Source organism: Rana temporaria, chromosome 5, assembly GCF_905171775.1.
Source record: "Rana temporaria chromosome 5, aRanTem1.1, whole genome shotgun sequence".
In the NCBI taxonomy this organism is placed as follows: domain Eukaryota; kingdom Metazoa; phylum Chordata; class Amphibia; order Anura; family Ranidae; genus Rana; species Rana temporaria.
This window is the reverse complement of record NC_053493.1, coordinates 158,046,451-158,071,595: the sequence shown is the minus strand read 5'-3', so window position 1 is coordinate 158,071,595 and position 25,145 is coordinate 158,046,451. Positions and strand designations below refer to the sequence as shown.

The 25,145-nt window shown below is 44.5% G+C and overlaps 1 protein-coding gene across 1 annotated transcript in view; it reads right to left on the bottom strand.

The window, feature by feature from the left end:
* Positions 1–25,145, bottom strand: part of TRANK1 (tetratricopeptide repeat and ankyrin repeat containing 1) — a 207,117-nt gene that overhangs the window by 130,477 nt on the left and 51,495 nt on the right. The window contains 4 exon segments of the mRNA XM_040354425.1: positions 3,599–3,739; positions 6,458–6,596; positions 11,217–11,303; positions 20,438–20,553. Coding sequence (XP_040210359.1) covers positions 3,599–3,739; positions 6,458–6,596; positions 11,217–11,303; positions 20,438–20,553 — 483 coding nt within the window.

Here is a 25,145-nt window from a genome sequence, read left to right as displayed (position 1 = left end):
AAAAAAAAAAAAAAAAAGCATACTGCAGATGTCAGCAGTATGCTGGATCTAATGGCAGAAAGTTGATTTTTGGGTAAACCTCCGCTTTAAAGCGGGAGTTCACCCATAAAACAATGTTTCCCCTTAGATGGATGCTTGTTTTGTCTAGGGGAATCGGCTAGTTGTTTTAAAATATGAGCCGTACTTACCGTTTTCGAGATGCATCTTCTCCGTCGCTTCCGGGTATGGGTCTTCGGGAGCGGACGTTCCTTCTTGATTGACAGTCTTCCGAGAGGCTTCCGACGGTCACATCCATTGCGTCACTAGTAGCCGAAAGTCGGTGCGGCTCTGTACTGCGCCTGCGCACCGACGTTCGGCTTCTTTCGGAAAATCGTGACGCGATGAATGCGACCGTCGGAAGCATCTCGGAAGACTGTCAATCAAAATAGGAACGCCCAGTCCTGCAGCCCATACCCGGAAGCGGCGGAGAGGATGCATCTCGTAAACGGTAAGTACAGCTCATATTTTAAAACAACTAGCCGATTCCCCTAGACAAAACGAGCATCCATCTAAGGGGAAAAGGTGTTATGTACGGGTGAACCCCCGCTTTAAATAGACTGCAACTTTTCATTATTTTGTAATAAAAAATGATTTGTAACTTACAAAACTCAAAATGGGAGTTCTTGAAATTAACGATGCACCAGCTCTTCCCCCATATACACTGCTATTCTAAGACCATTCTTGGAAGCTAGCTGTATTGGCACATGGTAATGGGCATCTTTTAGTTCCAGGGTTGCATTGCAGTAACCTTTCCGAAGCAGACTGATAGACAAATTTATTGTTTTTATGATTATTTTTTTTGCCCTTAAAGAATCGATTTAGATGTTCCAGATTAATGATATCTTTCTAAAAGTCCCATTTGTTTTGGCAACCAAAAAGATTGTTGCATAAAATCCTCTCCATTCACGTAAATCCACCACAGTCTACTCCCTTTTGGAGAAAGGTTTCTAGCTGGTCCTTGAAGCTTTTATGGTACACCCAACTAAGGCATTGGATTATATCATTCCTTCGAGATAAAGACCTGCTTACTACCCTATTTTGGAACACACTTGCCACTATGCCCCCTGGCACCCAAACTTATTTCTATGGTCCATTCCCAACTTAACCCAATTTCTCCTTCCACACATACTCATAGTACCTTACAAAAGTTAGTACACCTCTCACATTTTTGTAAAAGTTTTATTATATCTTTTCATGTGACAACACTGAAGAAATGACACTTTGCTACAATGTAAAGTAGTGAGTGTTCAGCTTGTATAACAGTGACAATTTTCTGTCCCCTCATAATAACTCAACACACAGGCCTTTAATGTCTAAACTGCTATCAACAAAAGTGAGTACACCCCTAATTGAAAATGTCCAAATTGGGCACAATTAGCCATTTTCCCTCCCTGGTGTCATGTAACTCATAAGTGTTACAAGGTCTCAGGTGTGAATGGGGAGCAGGTGTATTAAATTTGGTGTTATCGCTCTCACTCTCATACTGGTCACTGAAAGTTCAACATGACCCCTCATGGCAAAGAACTCTCTGAGGATCTGAAAAAAAAAAAAGCAAGATGGCCAAGAAAATACAGCGGTTTAACAGGACAGGTTTCACTCAGAACAGGCCTCGCCATGGTCGACCAAAGAAGTTCTGTGCACGTGCTCAACATCATAGCCAGGAGGTTGTCTTTGGGAAATAGACATATGAGTGCTGCCAGCATTGCTGCAGAGGTTGAAGGGGTGAGGGTTCAGCCTGTCAGTTCTCAGATCATACGCCGCACACTGGCTTAATTTGGTCAGCATGGTAATCATCACAGAAGGAAGCCTCTTCTAAAGATGATGCACAAGAAAGCTCGTAAACAGTTTGCTGAAGACAAGCAGACTAAGGACATAGATTACTGGAACCATGCCCTGTGGTCTCATTAAACCAAGATAAACTTATTTGGCTCAGATGGTATCAAGCGTGTGTGGTGGTAACCAGGTGAGGAGTACAAAGATAAGTGTGTCTTGCCTACAGTCAAGCATGGTGGTGGGAGTGTCATGGTCTGGGGCTGCATGAGTGCTGCCGGGACTGGGGAGCTACAGTTCATTGAGGGAACCATGAATGCCAACATGTACTGTGAAATACTGAAGCAGAGCATAATCCCCTCCCTTCAGAGACTGGGGCGCAGGGCAGTATTTCAACATGATAACCCCCAACCATAATTCCAAAATGACCACTGCCTTGCTAAAGAAGCTGAGGGTAAAGGTGATAGACTGGTGAAAAATGTCTCCAGACCTAAACCCTAATGAGCATCTGTGGGGCATCCTCAAATGGAAGGTGGAGGAGCGCAAGGTCTCCAACATCCACCAGCTCTGTGATGTCATCATGGAGGAGTGGAAGAGTGGAAGAGGACACCAGTGGCAACCTGGTGAACTCCATGCCCAAGAGGGTTAAGGCAGTGCTGGAAAATGGTGGCCACCCAAAATATTGACTTTTGGGCCCAATTTACTTTTGTTGCCAGCGGTTTAGACATTGATGGCTGTGTGTTGAGTTATTTTGAGGGGACAGCAAATTTACACTATTATACAAGCTGTACACTTACTATTTTACATTGTAGAAAAGTGTAATTTCTTCAGTGTTGTCACATGAAAAGATATAATAAAATATTTACAAAATTGTGATGAGTGTATATAACTTCCATTTCCTTCTTACCTGCATCCCCCGTACATTACTCATGTCATTTACTGTTTATATACCTTTTCTCAATTCATGAATGGCCTCTGATATTAAGAACATGGCAGTTTACCCTCCATGTTCTCTTTTAGCAATCTTGAATAATGTCATGACACTGTTTGCAATGGATCTTGTTCTATTGAACTCTTGTTTTACAAGCTGATTTTTTATTACACACACTTGTACGGTCTGTTTTTTTTGTTTGTTTTTTTTATTACCACTGTGAAACCAATAAATAGCCTGAAATGAAAATAATCTGCATTACTCCATGAGAGGTACTGGCATGAGAATTTCATGAAGAATCAGAATCGTCATGTTTCACCACCTTCTCCACGGCCGTAAGCATAGAAGATGATGACCGTTTTGGGGTAACTGAGGTGGTTGGACCTCAAATTCCAGATTGCCCCAGTCTTGATGATCTTCTTCCATCCTTCTGGGAACCGAACGGAAAGCCCACTTGAGGTTCCATGGCATTGTGCCCGGTCCTGCCTTTCTGAGGCAAAGGAAATCACTAAGGCTCCTTTCACACTAGTCGATACTGAGTCCGCCTGCTCAGTGGGAGATCTGTCCGCAGATCTCTGCTGAGCTGACGGATGACAAGCTCCTCTCTGCTCACTGAGCAGAGAGGTGCTTATCGGGTGCCGCTGTCTCCTATGGAGTGATCTGATGAAAACGGACAGCATGTCCATTTTCATCAGATCTTACCCGATCCGCCATGGACGGAAGGGGACGTATCCCCACACGTCTGTTTTCAGCGGATCGGATGTCAGCGATCTTAGAAAATTCCCCTAAATATCTATTATAAAATTTAACACATACACACATGCATATATAGGTAAGATAAACGGTTAAGGTGCTTACACTTTGGTGTATAATCATATGAATTTGTAGGAAAGGAGGCTACAAGATGCAAAACTGTGTTCCCATCTGCGTCTTTCTCGTTGATGCATTTCTTCTTGGCTGAATTATTGTTTAGGATAAGTTTAAAGAGGTTGCTGTCACCTGAAAAAAAGGAAAACTGCCATCAAGACTATTTTTGTATTGGAGCTCATGTATGAGAAAAGCAAATTAAACAGTTGGCTGAACCAAGTGAAATAAAACTTCAAGGAGGATGCACTATATCTACACCAATCCATTTTTGGGAAAAAGATTATAGTACTTGGGTACATAACATCATAGTAGCAACTACTACTTGCAACATGTACCAGAGGATGATCAATATACAGGTGATACTCGAAAAATTAGAATATCGCGCAAAAGTTCATTTATTTCACTAATGCAACGTAAAAGGTGAAACTTAAGCTCTGTACACACGATCGGATATCTGATGGAATCTAATCCGATGGATTTTTTCATCGGATATCCGATGAAGCCGACTTTCATCAGTCTTGCCTACACACCATCAGTTAAAAATCCAATAGTGTCCAACGCGGTGACGTAAAACACTACGACGTGCTGAGAAAAATAAAGTTCAATACGTCGACTTGATTCTGAGCATGCGTGGATTTTGACCGATGGACTTCCCCACAGACGATCGTTTTTTACTATCTTTTTCTTATCCATAGGAAAAATTTAAAACAGGTTCTTTTTTTTTTCACGGATGGAAAAAAAAAACTAGGTGGCCCACACACACGATGGCTGTGTGTTCAGTTATTTTGAGGGGACAGCAAATTTACACTATTATACAAGCTGTACACTTACTATTTTACATTGTAGAAAAGTGTAATTTCTTCAGTGTTGTCACATGAAAAGATATAATAAAATATTTACAAAATTGTGATGAGTGTATATAACTTCCATTTCCTTCTTACCTGCAGTGTCCAACGCGGTGACGTAAAACACTACGACGTGCTGAGAAAAATAAAGTTCAATGCGTCGACTTGATTCTGAGCATGCGTGGATTTTGACCGATGGACTTCCCCACAGACGATCGTTTTTTTCTATCGGTTTCTTATCCATAGGACAAATTTAAAACAGGTTCTTTTTTTTTTTCACGGATGGAAAAAAAACGAGGCGGCCACACGATCGATTCGTCCGATGAAAACGGTCCATTTTCATCAGACAAACCGATCGCGTGTACAGGGCTTAATATATGAGATAGACGCATTACATGCAAAGCAAGATAGTTCAAGCCGTGATTTGTCATAATTCTGAGGATTAAGGCTTACACCCAAATCCACAATCTCAGAAAACTTGAATATTGTGAAAAGGTGCAATATTATAGGCTAAAAGTGTCCCACTCTAATCAGATAATTAAGCCATAACACCTGCAAAGGGTTCCCGAGCATTTAAATCTCAGTCTGGTTCAGTAAGAATCACAATCATGGGAAAGACTGCTGACCTGACAGTTGTGCAGAAAACAATCATTGACGCCCTCCATAAGGAGGGAAAACCTCAAAAGGTAATTGCAAAAGAAGTTGGATGTTTCCAAAGTGCTGTATCAAAGCACATTAATAGAAAGTTATGTGGAAGGGAAAATTGTGTAAGAAAAAAGGTGCACAAGCAGCAGGGATGACCGCAGCCTGGAGAGGATTGTCAGGAAAAGGCCATTCAAAAGTGTTGGGACTTTCACAAGGAGTGGACTGAGGCTGGAGTCAGTGCATCAAGAGCCACCACACACAGAGATGGATCCTGGACATGGGCTTCTAATGTCATATTCCTCTTGTCAAGCCACTCCTGAACAACAAACAACGTCAGAATCGTCTTACCTGAGCTAAAGAAAAAACACACCTGGTCTGTTGCTCAGCGGTCCAAAGTCCTATTTTCTCATGAGAGCAAATTTTGCATCTGATTTGGAAACCAAGGACCCAGAGTATGGAGGAAGAATGGAGAGGCACACACTGCAAGATGCTTGAAGTCCAGTGTGAAGTTTCCACAGTCTGTGTTGATTTGGGGAGCCATGTCATCTGCTGGTGTTGGTCCACTGTGCTTCATTATGTCCAGGGTCAATGCAGCCGTCTACCAGGAGATTTTGGAGCACTTCATGCTTCCTTCCACAGATGAGCTCTATGGGGATGCAGACTTCATTTTCCAGCAGGACTTGGCACCTGCCCACACTGCCAATAGCACCAACACCTGGTTTATTAAACATGGGATTACTGTGCTTGATTGACCAGCAAACCCGCCTGACCTGAACCCCATAGAGAATCTATGGGGCATTGGCAAGAGAAAGATGAGAGACATGAGATCAAACAATGCAGAAGAGCTGAAGGCCGCTACTGAAGCATCCTGGTCTTCCATAACACCTCAGCAGTGCCACAGGCTGATCGCTTCCATGCCACGCCGCATTGAGGCAGTAATTGCTGCAAAGGGGGCCCAAACCCAGTACTAAGTGCATATGCACGCTTCTACTTTTCAGAGGTCCGATATTGTTCTATGTACAATACTTGTTTTATTGATTGCATGTAATATTCAAATTTTCTGTGATTGTGGATTTGGGGTTTTCATGAGCTGTAAGCCATAATCCTGACAATTATGACAAATCACGGCTTGAACTATCTTGCTTTGCATGCAATGAGTCTATCTCATTATTTTCACCTTTTAAGTTGCATAAGTGAAATAAATTAACTTTTGCACGACATTCTAAAAAAAAACTTTACAACCCTTTTAATGATTACAGAGACACTTTCATTTGTCCTTTTATCTGCCTGTAGTTGAGTTGTAATGTCATAGTCCTTTCAACTACTAATGATTTAAGAGTCAGAATCAACTTTACATTACCTGATCTCATGCAGAGCTTTATGACAGAATGAAGTGGATGCTCTCCAATGGTATCCACATCTGCACCCATATTTACAAGCCACATGACAAGGTCTGTAACACGACTCATATTTCCGAAAGAGGAAGACTTTAGAAAGGTCTAATGGGCAAGGGAATATATATTAAAATAAGTAAACTCCTAATAGCTATACAATTTTAAATAAATTGTAAAATGATAGAAAACTGTACAGCAAAAAATAAAAAAATCACTATAATCATATATACACAAAAGTAAATTTCATGTCATTTAAAAATCTCCTGAATATGCTGCTTTTATCAAAATATCTGATGATCCTGTGATGAAAGTCCAATCACTTTCTGTTATAAGGTGGTAATACTCAATCCCCGTCTCAAAGGAGTAGTAAACCCTCAAGGTTTTTTATCTTAACGCATTCTATGCATTAAGGTGAAAAACAGTCTGTGGTGCAGCTGCCCCCCCAGAGCCCCCCTTTTTCTTACCCGAGCCCGATCATTCCAGCGTCGAGCAGAGCAGCTCCAGCCACTGTCTCGGGTCTTCATTGGATAGATTTATAGCAGCAGGAGCCATTGGCTCCCGATGCGGTCAACAAATACAGTGACACGGGAGCCAGGGGACTGGACCGAGTCCTACTGTCCCTTTCAATGGATGCAGCAGTAGGACTCTGGAGCACGCCCTCACGAGTGCCCCTATGGAATGCGGCTCCATGGTGCCACTTGATGAGGAGGAGCCGGGAGCGCTGCCGGGAGACCCCAAAAGAGGTGGATCAGGGACACTCTGCAAAACCCTTGCACAGAGCAGGTAAGTAGAACATATTTTTTTATTTTTATTTTTTTAATTAACAAAGAGCCTTTACAATTACTTTAATTGTCTACCAGTTTTGTCACCCTGGCACACACTCTCCCAATGAAAACTACAAAAGATTTGGTCAGATTTCGGGCCTACAGGTCAACTGTGCCAAAATCGGGGGGCCATGAAAGTCAACCAACTGGGTGCAGTGCAAATGGGTCTTCAGGCTCAGTACTCATTACATGGGCAGTAGACTGGTTCGGACTACAATGTATGCACCCAAGGAGCTGGTAGACTTGGGGGTCCCAGACTTTCAGAAATACTACACTGCAGCTCAACTTACACAACTACAGTATTTATCGGCGTATACCACGCACTTTTTCCCCTTAAAATCAGGGGAAAATCGTGGGTGCGCGATATATGCCGATACCCGCGCTGTGTTTGAACGCCGCCGCCGACATATACCGAGCGCAGTACACTCGGCTCCGCTCACGGTCACGCCCTGTGCTGCCTCCTAGCCTTATGCACACTGGAAGTTATAAAAACAACAAGTAGTTTTAGCTGTGGAAAGCTGTCGCTGTAGAATGAGTTTTTGCAGTAGCGTTTTTTAGCTGTAGCATTTTTACATTTTTTTTAAACAAAACTATAATGCCACAAAAGCAGAATAGATGCGTTTTTCAGTGTTTAGCGTTTTAAGCATTTTTAAGCATTTTTTTTTTCAGCTGAACCCGCACGATTTCATACCCGCATGTCAGTCCCTACTTCGGGAGTGATTTCAGAGACATCTCTGCGGGTTGCTGCACAGATGTATATACAAGAATCGCACCCCGAAGTTGCCAAGAGTAGTACAGAAACTGCGAGAATCGAGGCAGCGCTTGTCAAATCACATGCCAAATCACTTCAATGTGAACCTAGGCTAAAACCCACTAGTTTTAGTTTTTATTTTTTTCTGCCAAAAAACAAATGATAACAGCCTATGTGTGCATGGACGCATAGGATAACATGTCTGAAGCCAAAAACAGCACCTGTAAAAATGCCTAGTGTGCACGAGGCCTAAAGGTGAACTTAGCCTTTAACTGAGTTTTGTTAAAGCGGATGTGCCAGTAAAAAAAATTATTAAAAGCCAGCAGCTACAAATACTGCAGCTGCTGACTTTTAATATTAGGATACTTACCTGTCCTGGAGTCCAGCGCCGTCCGCAGCAGAGGACGAGCGATCGCTCGTCTCTCTGCTGCTCCCCCCGCCATCCTCAGTGAGGGAACCAGGAAGTGAAGCGCTCCGGCTTCACTACCCGGTTCCCTACGGTGCATGCGCGAGTCGCGCTGCGCCCGCCGATTGGCTCCCACGCTGTGTGCTGGGAGCCGAGTGTTCCCAGCACACAACGGGGGACAGACGGGAAGTCAGGAAAAACCCGTCTTTCGCCCGTAGCGTGTGGCCGGAAGTGGGTGCAAATACCTGTCTTTAGACAGGTATCTGCACCCCCCTCCCCCCTGAAAGGTGTCAAATGTGACACCAGAGGGGGGGTGGTTTCCGATCAGCGTGAGTTCCACTTTAGGGTGGAGAACCGCTTTAAAGAAGTATAAAACTCAAAAACAAACATTTTATAAACTGCAGCTTACCACTTTAAGGCTTTTTCCTCTATTTTCACTTGTTGCCCCAGCCACTTATTTAACATATTGGTTGAACTAGATGGACTGGTGTATTTTTTCAGTCAGACTAACTATATAGCATTTTTAGGGTGTGCCCACCAAGTATCTTTTTGTATTTTGTATAGACCCTGACCAGGTCTCTTGGCTGGAGCACCCCTCCCCCTCTTCATTACCTCACATTAGGCTGGGTTCACACTTGTCCGACAAACGGTCCTACATTGGGAGCCTCATGTAGCATGACGTGTGAAAATCAATGTTTCCCTATGAGAGCTGTCTTAACTGGTCCTACACAAGTCGGTCCGACTTTGAAAATGCTCCCTGTACTACTTTTGGTCCTACATTGATCCTACTTCAGGCCCATTGAATATCATTGAAGTCGGACCAAAGTAGTATCCTGTTCATGAAAGTAGGATGGATGTAGGACCAATGTAGGATAAATGTAGGACCAATGTAGCAGAGCAAAGTAGGATGAAAGTCGTGTAGTAGTGTGAACCCAGCCTGAGTGGCCACCAGTGTATAGGAAGAATCCCTTCAGTTCTCCCACATAGAGGAGTTTATCTCCCATGGTTGAGACCCAGGTTCTTTCATTCTATTACTAGGGTAGGACCCACTAATTCGGGGTACTTTGTCGCAGTAAGTGGGCTTAGCACTATATGACTATATAGTGTGACCAAACCCCCGTATTTTTGAATATGTTCAGGTGTTTTTAACTAGCCTTGCAGGATAAATGTCATTTTTGCATGTGTGCGCTATAATCTGTTTTGTACTGTATTAGGTCTTATAGCAGCACCAGCTTAGATGTATAGCATTTTTAGGGTGTGCCCACCAAGTATCTTTTTGTATTTTGTATAGACCCTGACCAGGTCTCTTGGCTGGAGCACCCCTCCCCCTCTTCATTACCTCACATTAGTGGCCACCATTGTATAGGAAGAATCCCTTCAGTTCTCCCACATAGAGGAGTTTATCTCCCATGGTTGAGACCCAGGTTCTTTCATTCTATTACTAGGGTAGGACCCACTAATTCGGGGTACTTTGTCGCAGTAAGTGGGCTTAGCACTATATAGTGTGACCAAACCCCCGTATTTTTTAATATGTTCAGGTGTTTTAACTAGCCTAGCAGGATAAATGTCATTTTTGCATGGGTGCGCTATAATCTGTTTTGTAACTATGTAACAGACCATTAAATTGGCAGAGGATTAGGACAAATAATTTACCACTGGCAGAGGTGCTTACAATAGTTAGCTTTGGTAAAACTTATAGGCTCCATTTACACCTGCACAATTTGGAATAGTGCCAAAATGCGTGTTTTGATCTTAACAGCACCCCAAACATGGTGCAAGTTCACTGCAATTGCTGCAAGACAAAAACATGCACGTGAAAAAAAAAAAACGCATGAAGCTCGTCGCCCAAAAAGGTGCAAGAGTTTTTTACGTGACAAACACACATAGGGTGCCCATTCAAGTGAACACCAAAAAAAGCATGCAATTCATGCAGAAAAATAAAATAAAAAAACGTGAGCAGGAACACATGTTTCCACTATGCAAAGTGTGAATGGGACCTCATTTAAAAAAAAAGCACATAATGAAAAAACTGAAAATAAAAAATGTTTCTGTAATTGTTCGCTTGAGTTCAGGCTTAATTTGTTAGCTGCACTAGCAGATTTGGTAAGCCATAGATTATGCAACCATGGGTTGGAAAAAAGAAATGGCTAGATTGACTGACTGTGTTGATGGGGGAATCTATCCTGCAGAACTATTGGGTTATGTTGGCGGGGAGTCTTAGCCACCAGGAGAATACAATAATCACTGCCAGCGTCAGCAGTGATCACACAAAAAAAAACAGAGGCTGATTGTACAGAAATCAATTGATGGATCGACTTCAGTACAACCAGGCTGCCCATAGACAAATTGATATTTGACCAGTTCCTGCTGAACTGGACACATTTTAGCCTCTTTATGACCGGTTTAACACTATCCCCTCCCAAAATTTATAATGCTGCCATCTCAGGGTTTCCTCCAGTGGAGTGGATGGAGACATCTTCGGACAGAGCTGTGTTAATGGCTGGAACATCAGGGAAAAAGAAAACAAATGCAGCCCACCACATTTAAGGAGTGGTTGTTTTTGAGTGCAATACTGATTTATGGAAAAAAAAAAAACAATAATGCTGTGTATAATACATTAATAATAAAAATTCAGGTCAGAAAAATGAAGAATGGCAACTGGTTGCCGTAATAGGTACACACAGACACACAAAACACTGTATATAAACTAATCAATGTAGATTTTGATTTTTTACATACTATACCTCAAAGATGCCTGCCAGTGATATTTTATCCAAGTCTTTAACGTCATTAGGCAGTCTGGTTTTCATTTTCATTAGAAAGAAGCAGGACTAAAAAATGAACATAGTATCATGTTAGCAATGTGCATCAGGATTAGGCAATTTAAGTTCAAATATAATATGTAAACCCTCACCTTGTGAAACAACTCTTTCAGTTTAAAATAGAAATGAAAGGCAAAATATTTGTGTGTCAGGACAAGCCTGATCAATGAAGGAGAGCAGACTGAGTTCCCAGCACAGCTAGAGAACTGACCACAGTGTGTTCTACCGCTTAGTGTGGTCAGTTTTTAATAGGAAAGCAGAGGGACTCTGGCAGGAACACCAGACATTTCACACAAAGGAAGCAATACAATTAGATCAGAAATATTTTTCATACAAGTACATGTTACAGCAGGCAGATATCAGGAACATGAAAATGTTGGGTTTACATAACCTTTAAATTACTTAGCAAGAGATACCACACAAACTGGATCTTGCACTAAAAAGCAAGGTCTGCTTAATGCATCAGGACCCAAACCCCCATAATAAAGTAAGACATTACAGATAACACTAAATGGTGATGTCCTTATTAGGAAAAGGAGCAGGGACAGGTCCCTGTCAAGTTTGTCTATAAAGAGGTCCTCCAGGACAGGGGAAATGAAGAGAGTCAAGCACCATAAAGGGCACAACCACCTGTAATAGAATTCTCCTGTGGGAAGAGCGCAAGCTCCAATGAGATACCATTTCTAAGTACAGTCTCCTAATGTAATTAAAATCAGAGGTCCCAGGGTGTGGGAGTCCAAGCAAACCTGTCAAGATGCAAGAATTCCAGAATGGTGAAAAGGGACAGCTGAGGGAGGTGCCCAACTTAAGGGTCTAAAATGGAGATTACAAGGGAAGATGTGAGCAAGATACCAAAAGACCCAGCAGAGTGAACAAACAGCCTCCCACATACAAAAGTTGTGAAGCACTTTCATGCAGAAAGCTAAATCAGGGAGAATATAGGACCTCTGGCTTTGAGACCTGTGGTTTAAGTGGGAGGTAGGTTGTGACTGCCAGTGAGGTACTACTGCTGTAGGAGATGAAGGGAATGATTCCTCTGCCCCATCCACTGGCCTCCTGGGTTGTAGCAGGAGGACATTTATCATATGTGGCCTTACTAATGATAGTATCAAGAGATTGTCCTTGCAAGCTAACGGAGTCAGATATTTTTGGGATGTACCATTAGCATTCCAGACACATGGGCAGTGACCTACTCAAATAAACTAGACATTATCCACATGCACGTCACAAGCTTAGATGCTTGTAAGAGGCCATCACAACTGAAGAACATGGCTCCACAAATTTGTTCCAAACGCTCAATGGCTCAAGTTTACTCTTGGGAGAAAAATGGGCCTATAGTTAAAGCGGTGGTTCACCCTAAAATCCACTTTCTGTCACTAGATCCAGCATACTGCTGTAATCTGCAGTATGCTGGATTTTTTTTTCTTTTTTTTGTACTTATCGTTTTATCCGTATGTCTGCTCCGGCTCGAGCGGGGAATCCGTCGGGGAATGGGCGTTCCTAAGTAAAGCGCAGTTGATTGACGGGCTTGGATAGCACGTCACACCTTCCGGAAATAGCCGACGTGACTCTCGGCTGCTTACGGCGCTATACGGCGCCTGCCGTGTAGAGCTGACTGCGCAGGCGCCGTAAATTGCCGAGAGTCACGTCGGCTATTTCCGGAAGGTGTGACGCGCTATCCAAGCCCGTCAATCAACTGCGCTTTACTTAGGAACGCCTATACCCGGAAGGATACGCCGCTCGGAGCCGGAGCAGACATACGGATAAACCGATAAGTACAAAAAAAAATAAAAAAATACAGCATACTGCAGATGTCAGCAGTATGCTGGATCTAGTGACAGAAAGTGGATTTTAGGGTGAACCACCGCTTTAAGCAAGGTCTCGCATACTCAGAAACCCAAGCAGCTGGTGCCATTGTGGGGGCAGACAGGCTGAAGTGACCAACTTATTGTATTGCTGGCAGTGAAACAAAACCGCAGGCTAATAATCCAAGTGGTGCTTCAGAAGCAGATGAAAAATTGTGCTTCCTCTTGGGTAAATGGTGGGAGAGCATATTTGCACCAACCTTTAACCCAACATAAGTGTTCAGCCTTAAAGTGGTTCTAAAGGCTCAAGGCTTAGAATGCATGAAGGTAAAAAAAAACTTCTGTGAAGTTGCCCCCGCCCATCCCCCTAATACTTACATGAGCCCCATCTCTATCCAGAGATGTGCACAAGAGCCCCGGCTTCTGCTGCTGTCAATCACATACAGTAAGCCAATGAGGAGAGAGGGGGCAGGCCGAGCATGTGTGTGAATGGACACACAGAGCAGCGAGCACCTCACGATCACGTCCCCTCCTGAGTCACAGCGACAGTCCCTCTCCACTCCAGGTGGTCTCTTCAGTCCACTCCAGTCCAAAAAGCATGACAGTCCCGCTTCTGGTTTGCCTTGCTCGAGACTCCGGATGCTCCACTTGGCTCCCTTGCACCATGACATCACACAACATGCTCAGGCACTGCCTCCACCAGACTTGTCTCCCTGCCAGTGGCACCTAAACACACTGTAGCAGGCACTTGGATGGTCTCGGCCGGCTCTGGAGTTCCAATCCGAGCGTCACAGCCATATTTTTAACTGGCAACCTTTTCCTGTCACTGGCATTTACTGGCAGGAGAAAAGAGCCTGCTTTTTACTGGCTGCCAGTAAAAATACTGACTGTTGACAACACAGAGTGATTTTCAGGAAATAACGTGTCTGCTCCTCTGTGGCTGTATCACATTCCTGACTAGCACAAACTCTCATTTTTGAGAAAACCTGACAATATAGATGGGGTGGGGCCCCAATATAACCCCTCCTACTGCAGGCAACCCTTAGTTTTGAAGCGAGCAAAGAACAGAGAGGAGTGACATGTCCTGACTCGAAAATAAGCTTTTACTGGTACATCAAAAGCCCTATTTTCCTAATCATACATTACAGGACACTGCATGTTGGATGATTGGGGTACCCAAAAGCAGTAGTAGTAGTAGTAGCAAGAGTGGAGAGAGAGGCAGGATGTCCCATCTTGGTTGACATATCATAAATGACAAGAGTAGCCTAAATATACTGTATATAGTCTTGGTAGAAAAAAAATATATCTGTTTCACCAAGAACTACTGTCTGCTGCACCTACTTAAAGTGCCGTGAGCGCATCCAAAGAGTCACACACACCCTACTGCAATTTCCTCCAACAACCAAATCCTTGACCAAAAGGTTACCCTGGACTATCTCCAGCCCAATAATATGTATGCCAGCCTGAGCTCCTTTCTAACAGAAGGAATACTCCTGGTTACAGTGCCAAACGTGTGTTCTCTATGCCAAGGCATGCTACCAGAATGTTGAGTTACAATAGTTTTGTGTAAGAAATGGACATAGGGATCTGTCTCAAGCGAAGAACTATTAGGCCCAAAACCCACATGCAAAGTGGAGAGTTATTTGGCTTCTAAACTGCAGGCAACAAATGCTTGAGTAGAGAGTCTGAGGTTGTACAAGGAGGTTTGGGAGACTGTTCCCTCAGAAAGAGGTTGTCTCCATATCCAAGGGGTTTGGCTTGAGAACATACAAGAGAGGGAAAAGGGGAGGAGGAGTATCTTCATGGAAACCTAAGGTGCAGTAGACAGGCCAAAAGGGTACAAGTTGGTAAAGTTGTGTACTTGAAGAGAATCGTTTATGTACTGGAAAAAATGGGGACCTTTGAACCAGCATCTTTTATGTCCATAAAGGCCACAAAGTCTCTCAGAGGAAGTGAGGCATTGACAGGCTGAGCAGATAACATGTGGAATCTTTTCCCCCGAAAGAAGGGGCATGCTTCTCTACATGCCCCATTTAGCCATGGAGACAAACAGGTTTGAGCAGAAACGTAGTAACAACTCTTTTCTCCTGAAGCAATAACTGACCTCCCAAGAGAGGAGCTGAACCAAAGTAGCATGAAGGTCTGCCAACCACACAGGGATAGAGAAAAAGTACTTGAAATTCCAGAATGTAGCACCTGGATTTAGAACAGGAAAAGATACTTAAAAAGTACATTATATATTAAAAAATTCAGAGGCGCCCCAAAAGGCGTCCTTCATTGAACAAGTCATAGGCAAGTAAAGTATACCTAGCCCAAAAAATCCAATGATCAATTTAGGTCCCCCATGTGCATCTATAGGAGAACCCGTTTGGATATTCGGTATATTATATCCTGGCAATGTAGGCATAAGCTTCAGTTCCAATAAGGAAAGCACAGAAAAATATATCAATAGGTTAGAGAAAAGTGTGGCATGGTTTGCTACAGGTGATGTAATATCTAGTGTTGAACTTCCGGTTTCTGGCCACAATGGAATGCACACAGGCCCCAGAGAAAAGTGGAGTGGAGCGTCAAATACTTTATTAAATTTATGGTATACACACATCACCTTTTTCACCATATTGGTTATGATATATATAATTTGTTTCACACATAGACATAGATAATAATCTTTCTTTTTATCATCTATCACCGGTATGAGATTTGTATTTAATCCCATACACGATGGCAGTCCATGTGTAACACATCAGGGTTCATCAAAGTGTTCTATTGACTAACGATCACCTGTGGGTAATTGGTGAAACACCCCATTCACCTTTTTCCCCCCTCCTCTTTTTAAACACAGTTTTTGTCATTGTTCACTAGCTAGGAGTATGCATCACATGATGTGAAACATGTCAGCCACCTTTTTTCTGTTGTTCACTTCATTTTGACTGTATCAGTTTGGTTGTTTTTTGGATTTTATTTGTACAATAAAGACATCGTTTTAAGGAGTGCGGCAGTCCAGGATCTCCTACTATCCAATGCACCAGTGCATAGCCAGCACCCTTTTGGTTTAGTAGGACGGAAGCAAAGACAGGGGATCAGCAGTTTTTAGAGCGGTATCATCTCTCATTCCAAACAAGGGGTGTGAGCATTGGAAACTCCTATCTTTGAGAATTCCCTTTCCCGAAACACTTTAAATGGTGGTTAATATTGGAGAGGATGCAAGAGAATTCCTTTTATTTCGAAGCTAGAAGAACCTTTTGGAATGGAAAACTTAGTCCATCGATTTGAGAGCACTTCTTTGACTTTTTGAATTTTTTTGCCCTATTTATGGCTTTTTTACACAAGATTGAAAAGTTTGCACTCTTGAGAACAGGACAAAGCATTTTTGTTTGCATTTTATTTATGGAGTCTTATGATAAAACTAGGAGTTATGTTCATAGACTAAATTGCCACCTCACTTACGTGGAGGAGCATAGGTACACACTACAGCATAGGTGTCAAACACAAGGCCCGCGGGCCGAATCCGGCCCTCCAGGCCATTTCATGTGGCCCTCACGCCTCTCCTGCAGCTCCAGGAGATCTCCAGCTCTCCTCTGGTCCTACTCCAGACCCTTATTTTCTGCTTTTAAGCAAAGCATCCAGCTTCCCAGCAGCAGCATAAGGAAAGAGGGGTGCGGAGGCTAGTGAGGATAGTTTGTGCAAAGCAACCTGATGGATCAATCCCTGAGGGGGAAGTAATGTCTTTCACTTCCTCTAGTTTAAGAGGTCCAGCTCTAAAAGGAAAAAAAATTGTTTTTGCCGAAATGACTGTTTACAGGGTATAGACATAATAGTTAACTGATTCCTTTTAAAATGATTACAAATAGATAAAAATTAATCATATAATGTACCTGTAGTTTCTAGTTTCGTTTTTGCATGTTATTTCCTGCCTCTGTGCTGTACAGAGCCATAGAGCAGTGATGGTTTGTAAAACGAAACTAGAAACTCCCAGTGGAAAAGGGAGTAGCCGTTCCAGGTGGGAACCCAGATGAATATCCTCCGTTGCAGACAACTCAGGTGTAGGCAATGCACTTAGCAAAGCAGGAACAAAAATTGTTTCTGGACAGCCGCACTCTGAAAAAATTGTAGCCTTTATTAAAAGGACAGCACTACAAATCACAGTAACAAAATAAAACTCGACTGCTGACGCATTTTGCACTGAAACTAGCCATAGCTCTGACTAAGCACTAGTTTCAGTGCGAAACGCGTCAACAGTCGAGTTTTAATTTATGTTGCTGTGATTTGTAGTGCTGTCCTTTTAATAAAGGCTACAATTTTTTCAGAGTGCGGCTGTCCAGAAACAATTGTGTACACACGATCGGTTTGTCCGATGAAAACTTTTTTCCATCGGTGTTAAAAAATAGAACGTTTTAGATTTTTCCTATTGATAAAAAAAAACAATAGAAAAGTCTGACCGTCTGTGTGGAACTCCATTGGAGAAAGATCCACTCATGCTCAGAATCAAGTCGACGCATGCTCGGAAGCATTGAACTTCATTTTTTTCGGCTCGTCGTAGTGTTGTACGTCACCGCGTTTTGGCACGGTCGGAATTTAGTCTGATAGTGTGTATGCAAGACTGATGAAAGTCAGCTTCATTGGATATACAAACAAAAAAATCCATCGGATTAGATTCCATCAGACATCCGATCGTGTGTACAGGGCTTTAGTGTCACTGTATACATATATGTGTGAACTATATATTTATATTGAGTTTTTTATTAAATTTGTTATTAGCAATTGGGGCTTGGCAGCACCTGTCACGGAAGGTCCCCGCATCCAGACCGAATGCTTCCGTCAGATACTGCTTCCCATAGTCTCGACATAGATACCAGATATTTTAGCTGCCTTGTAACACACAACGAGACGAGACTTGTATGTGTGCTAAGTATGGAGTCTTTAATAGGAACAAGAACACATAAGTGCATCCATGGGAAGGCTCCGCAATATCTTTGCGACAAGATAGAACCTCACAATTCGAATCGCGTTCTGCGATCCACCGACCAAAATCTGGTCAGGGTACCAAAAACCAAATACAAGTCCAAAGGAGAAAGAAGGTTTGCTTTTCAGGGTCCTAGACTATGGAACGCTTTACCAACCAGCATTCGGTTGGAGGAAAACCACCTGACTTTCAGAAGACAGATCAAAACTCTGCTCTTTTGATGTCATGAGACACGAACAACTAGCGCCCAGAAGCGATTCAGTTCGCATGCGCCGCGCTTTATAAGTTTTTCATTCATTCATTCATTCATTCAAGAACACAATCTTTTATACAGTAAAGAGGAGGTGGCCAGAATAATTAACATGAGCTAATTTATCTAATCATTTAGCCAGGCGAGGTGACTAGACACCCCGACTCTTCATTCATCTGCTGCACAATACACAATCTCTTAAGCGTAAACACAGGACATCTTCACACACACAATAGAGGCAATTAGCACAAAGAAGAGAGAGATTGCTGGAGGTGAGGACATTAACACCCAGCAGTATGAAAGAGTCACATCTACAGTTAACCCGTTGAGTTCAGAATCAACCAACTTAAAATAGTCCTACAGATCTTGGAATATAATGTGGATAATAAATACATAATAATCCCATCTCAGGTAGTCCAAGATATCATTCTTCAGGCATCCTATGCCCCTAGTGGTCATAGGATGATTTTAGACATGAAAAGGTCTGAGTCTGTGACAGCACCATTTGTTTTTTTATGTGTATACGATTACAGCTTCAACACTATTATGATAATTTGCACTATACTTGTATATACTCTGCCGCCTTCGATACGGTTGACCACCCACTCCTCCTCAAAAAACTTCACACCTTTGGTCTCCGTGACTGTACCCTTCGCTGGTTCTCTACTTACTTATCCAACCGCACCTTTAGCGTTACTTACAATTCTACTTCCTCTTCTCCTCTTCCTTTCTCTGTTGGGGTCCCCCAAGGTTCTGTTCTTGGACCTCTCCTATTCTCAATCTACACCTCCTCCCTGGGTCAGCTGATAGCCTCCCACGGCTTCCAATACCATCTCTACGCTGACGACACTCAAATTTATTTCTCTACCCCTCAACTCACTAGTTCATTTTCCTCACGTATCACTAATTTACTATCAGATATATCACTTTGGATGTCGCACCACTTCCTCAAACTCAATCTATCTAAAACGGAACTTGTTTTCCCTCCCCCATGTGCCTCTTCCCCTGATCTCTCTGTCAAAATTAATGGCACAACTATCAGCCCATCCCCACATGCCAAGGTCCTAGGTGTAGTCCTGGACTCTGAACTGTCCTTTAAACCTCACGTTCAATCACTGTCCAAATCTTGCCGCCTCAACCTTCGCAACATCTCCAAAATACGCCCCTTTCTAAACAATGACACCACAAAGCTCTTAATTCACTCCCTGGTCATCTCTCACCTTGATTACTGCAACTCCCTCCTCATTGGCTTACCTCTGCATACTCTAACCCCCCTTCAGTCCATCATGAATGCTGCTGCCAGACTGATCCACCTTACCAACCGCTCTGTTTCTGCTTCCCCTCTCTGTCAATCCCTCCATTGGCTTCCACTCACCCAAATAATTAAATTCAAACTACTAACTACTACCTACAAAGCCATCCACAACTCTGCCCCCAGCTACATCACTTACCTAGTCTCTAAATACCAACCTAATCGTTCTCTTCGCTCTTCTCAAGACCTCCTACTCTCTAGCTCTCTCATCACCTGCTCCCATGCTCGTCTCCAGGACTTCTCCAGAGCCTCTCCAAGCCTATGGAACTCCTTACCCCAATCTATCCGCATATCTCCTTCTCTATTAGCTTTTAGAGGATCCCTGAAAACCCTCATTTTCAGAGAAGCCTATCCTACCCACACTAACAACTGTATTTGCATTTGAGTCCATCTGATCAACCCCCACAGCTACTACCCTTTGTTCCACTTGACCCTCCCATCTAGATTGTAAGCTCTAACGAGCAGGGCCCTCTGATCCCTCCTGTATTGAATTGTATTGTGACTGTACTATCTTCCCTGATGTAAAGCGCTGCGCAAACTGTTGGCGCTATATAAATCCTGTATAATAATAATAATAATATTGACAAGACGACTGTATATTACATATTTGATTGTTTATATTTTTAATGAGTTGGAAGTGCCATGTGTAACACTAGCAGCTGTTAGGGAACTGAAATCTCTCAGAGTTTTCAAGCATACAATTACATCAAGTGCCATGGTTTAGGATTTCCCCTGTACAAAAGGGATTTGCTTTAAAGGCCAATTTAAAAGCATTAAAAACTTGGTAAAAATAGAAAAAAAATAAAGCCTTACCTGATACATATTTTCTTTCACAAGTTTAAAAATAAGCATTTTCCAGACATCCTTGCTATAGCCTTCTCTCAAGACAGCATTGTATGCTTCTCTGAAAAAAATGTCTCCACCACCTGCTTAAAAATATATATAAAAAAAAGAAGTTAAAAAAAAAAGAAACAACCGAATAAAGTGTGAAGAATAAAGGGGCAGGCAAAAAATAAATAAAAGAACATTGTGACTCACACTGATACAGTAGGTGTTTGTGATATTGTGCTTTTAGCACGACAGCGTCGCGCTGATACTCGGCGACATGGTGCCGAGATCTCGCACTCACTGGAATAGTGACAGCACATCCCAGCAAGCGCGTCATAGAAGCGACGGGAAATCCGACTTGGATTCCCGCCAATTCAACACGTGTGCGGCGTTTGTTATGAATCCTGAAGGGGAAGTCCCCGCCGGATTTTAAATAAAAATCCGGCATGGGTCCCCCCTCAGGAGCATACCGGGCCCTTAGGTCTGTTATGGGTTGTAAGGAGAGCCCCCCTACGCCGGAAAAAACGGCGTAGGGGGTCCCCCTACAATCCATACCAGACCCGTATCCAAAGCACGCTACCCGGCCAGCCAGGAAGGGAGTGGGGACGAGCGAGCGCCCCCCCCCCCTCCTGAGCCGTACCAGGCTGCATGCCCTCAACATGGGGGGGTTGGGTGCTCTGGGGCAGGGGGGGCGCACTGCGGCCCCCCCACCTCAGAGCACCCTGTCCCCATGTTGATGAGGACAGGGCCCCTTCCCGACAACCCTGGCCGTTGGTTGTCGGGGTATGCGGGCGGGAGGCTTATCGGAATCTGGGAGCCCCCTTTAATAAGGGGGCCCCCAGATACCGGCCCCCCACCCTAAGTGAATGAGTATGGGGTACATCGTACCCCTACCCATTCACCTGCAAGAAAAGTGGTAAAAACACAAATAAACCACACAGTGTATTAAAATATTTTATTTTTCTGCTCCGGAGGCCCCCCGTCTTCTTTATTAGCTCTTTTACCAGGGGGGGGCTTCTTCTTTGACGTCTTCGGGTGGGTGGGGGCCGCCGCCTGGTTCTCTTCCACCGCCGGGGGGGGGTGGCTTTTAAAAAAGCCCCCACCCCCCCGGCGGGTTTCCTCCGGCGTCTTCGGCGGGGCTCTTCTTCTTCCGCTATCCCGACGGGTCTTCTCCGCTATCCGGGGGGTCTCGCCGCTCTCCGCTGTTGACTCGTCGCACCCCGGTTCTTCGTCTCGCAGTCCGGTCCCTTCTTCCGTGCTGTACGTCTTCTTCCGTGCTGTGAGTTCTTCTTCGGCGCTGTGACGTCATGTTCTTCACTTCTCTTCTTCTCCCGATGTTGACTCGCCGGTCCTCCTCGCTGAAATGACGGATGCGCGCCTTGCATCGGACCTATATAGGCCTCACAGTCCCATCATGCTCTGTACCTACCCATGTGATACCTACCCACGTGGTAGGTATCACATGGGTAGGTACAGAGCATGATGGGACTGTGAGGCCTATATAGGTCCGATGCAAGGCGCGCATCCGTCATTTCAGCGAGGAGGACCGGCGAGTCAACATCGGGAGAAGAAGAGAAGTGAAGAACATGACGTCACAGCGCGGAAGAAGAACTCACAGCACGGAAGAAGACGTACAGCACGGAAGAAGGGACCGGACTGCGAGACGAAGAACCGGGGTGCGACGAGTCAACAGCGGAGAGCGGCGAGACCCCCCGGATAGCGGAGAAGACCCGTCGGGATAGCGGAAGAAGAAGAGCCCCGCCGAAGACGCCGGAGGAAACCCGCCGGGGGGGTGGGGGCTTTTTTAAAAGCCACCCCCCCCCGGCGGTGGAAGAGAACCAGACGGCGGCCCCCACCCACCCGAAGACGTCAAAGAAGAAGCCCCCCCTGGTAAAAGAGTTAATAAAGAAGACAGGGGGGGCCTCCGGAGCAGGAAAATAAAATATTTTAATACACTGTGTGGTTTATTTGTGTTTTTACCACTTTTCTTGCAGGTGAATGGGTAGGGGTACGATGTACCCCATACTCATTCACTTAGGGTGGGGGGCCGGTATCTGGGGGCCCCCTTATTAAAGGGGGCTCCCAGATTCCGATAAGCCTCCCGCCCGCATACCCCGACAACCAACGGCCAGGGTTGTCGGGAAGGGGCCCTGTCCTCATCAACATGGGGACAGGGTGCTCTGAGGTTGGGGGGCCGCAGTGCGCCCCCCTGCCCCAGAGCACCCAACCCCCCCATGTTGAGGGCATGCAGCCTGGTACGGCTCAGAAGGGGGGGGGGGCGCTCGCTCGTCCCCACTCCCTTCCTGGCTGGCCGGGTAGCGTGCTTTGGATACGGGTCTGGTATGGATTGTAGGGGGACCCCCTACGCCGTTTTTTCCGGCGTAGGGGGGCTCTCCTTACAACCCATAACAGACCTAAGGGCCCGGTATGCTCCTGAGGGGGGACCCATGCCGGATTTTTATTTAAAATCCGGCGGGGACTTCCCCTTCAGGATTCATAACAAACGCCGCACACGTGTAGAATTGGCGGGAATCCAAGTCGGATCTCCCGTCGCTTCTATGACGGCTCTGTCTCCATCGCGGCAAGCCAGCTCGGCGCTGGCTCCCGCGATGGGGCTCGTAGGTGCTCAATCTCGCCGAGAAAGAGAGCGAGATTGACACAAAATCAGGTTCACCTACTGTAAGAGACCTGAATGAAAAAAAATGTTGCGTTTACTTAATCAGTCTGTTCTCATACTCTACCTTGCTCTATAAACATAACAGATAAAGTTGCATTAATATGTGCAGCATCAGCACATACTTTTCCATTCCTTGCCCAATTACAGCTATTTACAATGGCAAACCATATACAATGCAAGTTAAAAGGCAAATGTGAACAATCCTTCTCTAAGATGTTTGCAGTGGAAAGGGCTCATAGAGTCCCAGCTAAGTCTCCCAAACCTGGTGAACCCCCGCGATCATTCCTTTTCAAATTGCTTAACTTCAAGGATAGAGATGCGATTTTACAGTGTGCCAGAACCAGGGGTGATCTCATGAAAATTGATAACGCCAGAGTGCCATTTTATCCGGATTTCTCTGCGGATGTACAGCGCCGACGGGCTAAATTCACGGAGGTGAAAGAGCGCCTCAGGAATTATGCGGTTACATATGCCATGCTTTATCCTGCAAAGCTTCGGGTTGTGGCTAATGATGAAACACATTTCTTTGAGAACCCGGCTACCGCCTCTGCCTGGCTGGACAGAATGGAACATTCCCTTCGGAGAGCGCCTGCACCTGTGCCCCAGAAATTGCTCTGATTTTGTTTTTTCTTTCTATCTGCCGGAGACTGTGGCTCTGTTACCTGTTTGCGCACAGTATTACTGTAATCCTGTTAAGGCGGATGGACAGAACTCTGGAAGAATTTGATTGGCAAGCGTCCTGATGTGAAGCTTGAGGATGCAAATTCCTTCGACTTGTGGTTTGAGTCAAGACGTGGGCCCCCCTGTTCCCCACCTGTCCTGCGAGGACGTATTTCTGTGGGTCTCTGTTCTCTCAGCTGTTAGGAGAGACAGGGTCCCTTTTTTGTGCAGCAAAGCTCTGACATATGTTTGGGTTCTTTTTTTTTTGCTTGATTTGTTCTGCATTTTTTTTACTCCCTGCCTGTTGCCGGGATCAACCTGTGATACCTAACAAATATGTGCCTGATAGTTACCGACTTCCATTTTACCTGTCTATGTTATGTGCAGAGGGGAGGTTATTGTTTTCCGCCCTTATTGTCCTGTTTGTTAGTCACTGGCCTGTGGTAACAATTTTCTGGCCTATGGTGGGTGGTTCTTTTTTGCTGGGAGTTCTATTGTAGTAGCACAACATGTGATAGCGTGTTATCCTGTGTTTCATGATTTAATATATCTGGGTAATGACTGCCTTACTTAATTTTGTTTCCTGGAATGTACGGGGGTTGGGTGATGGAGTAAAGCGAGTGGCTCTGTTCTGTGCCCTGAGAAAGAATGCTGTGGCAGTCGTCTGCCTGCAGGAAACTCATTCCCTAGGAATATATCGGACCATTCCCCTCTTATATTAGGCATTCAGTTCTCCCAGCGGGTGCAGACTAGACTGTGGAAGGTGAACCCTTTTTGGTTCGAGTTATTCCCATCTCCTGACCCCATCTCGGAGGAGATCAGAGGTTTCCTGTCCATTAATAGAGGTACTGCCGACCTCTTGGTGGTGTGGGACGCCTTGAAGGCCCGTATGAGGGGGCTTATCATTAGACAGATCTCTACCATTAAGACTAAAACTAAGGAATGGGAAAACACGGTTATGCAACTAGCAGGGGAAGCAGAAACGCAATATGTTCAGGACCCCTCGGACATTACAGAAAGAAAATGGCTGGAAGCCCAGGCTCTTTATCAGCAGATCTCTCAAAATGTGGCCGAGAATAAGAGATTCTTTATCCAACAGAATTATTTTAATGAAGGGGAGAATACAGGGCATCTTCTTGCAGTGATTGCAAGAGCACAGCAGGGTAAGGCACATATTAATACCATTCAAACTCCGCTTGGAGACACAGTCAATGATTAGGCTCAGATTGCCTCGGTTTTTACCGATTTTTTTAGGGATGTGTACACTTCTAAAGTGAATCCCACTGAGGAGACGGTCTCCCACTTTCTGGACCAGTGTGTCATGCCTAAGGCTACGGCTCAGGATGTGGTGATGCT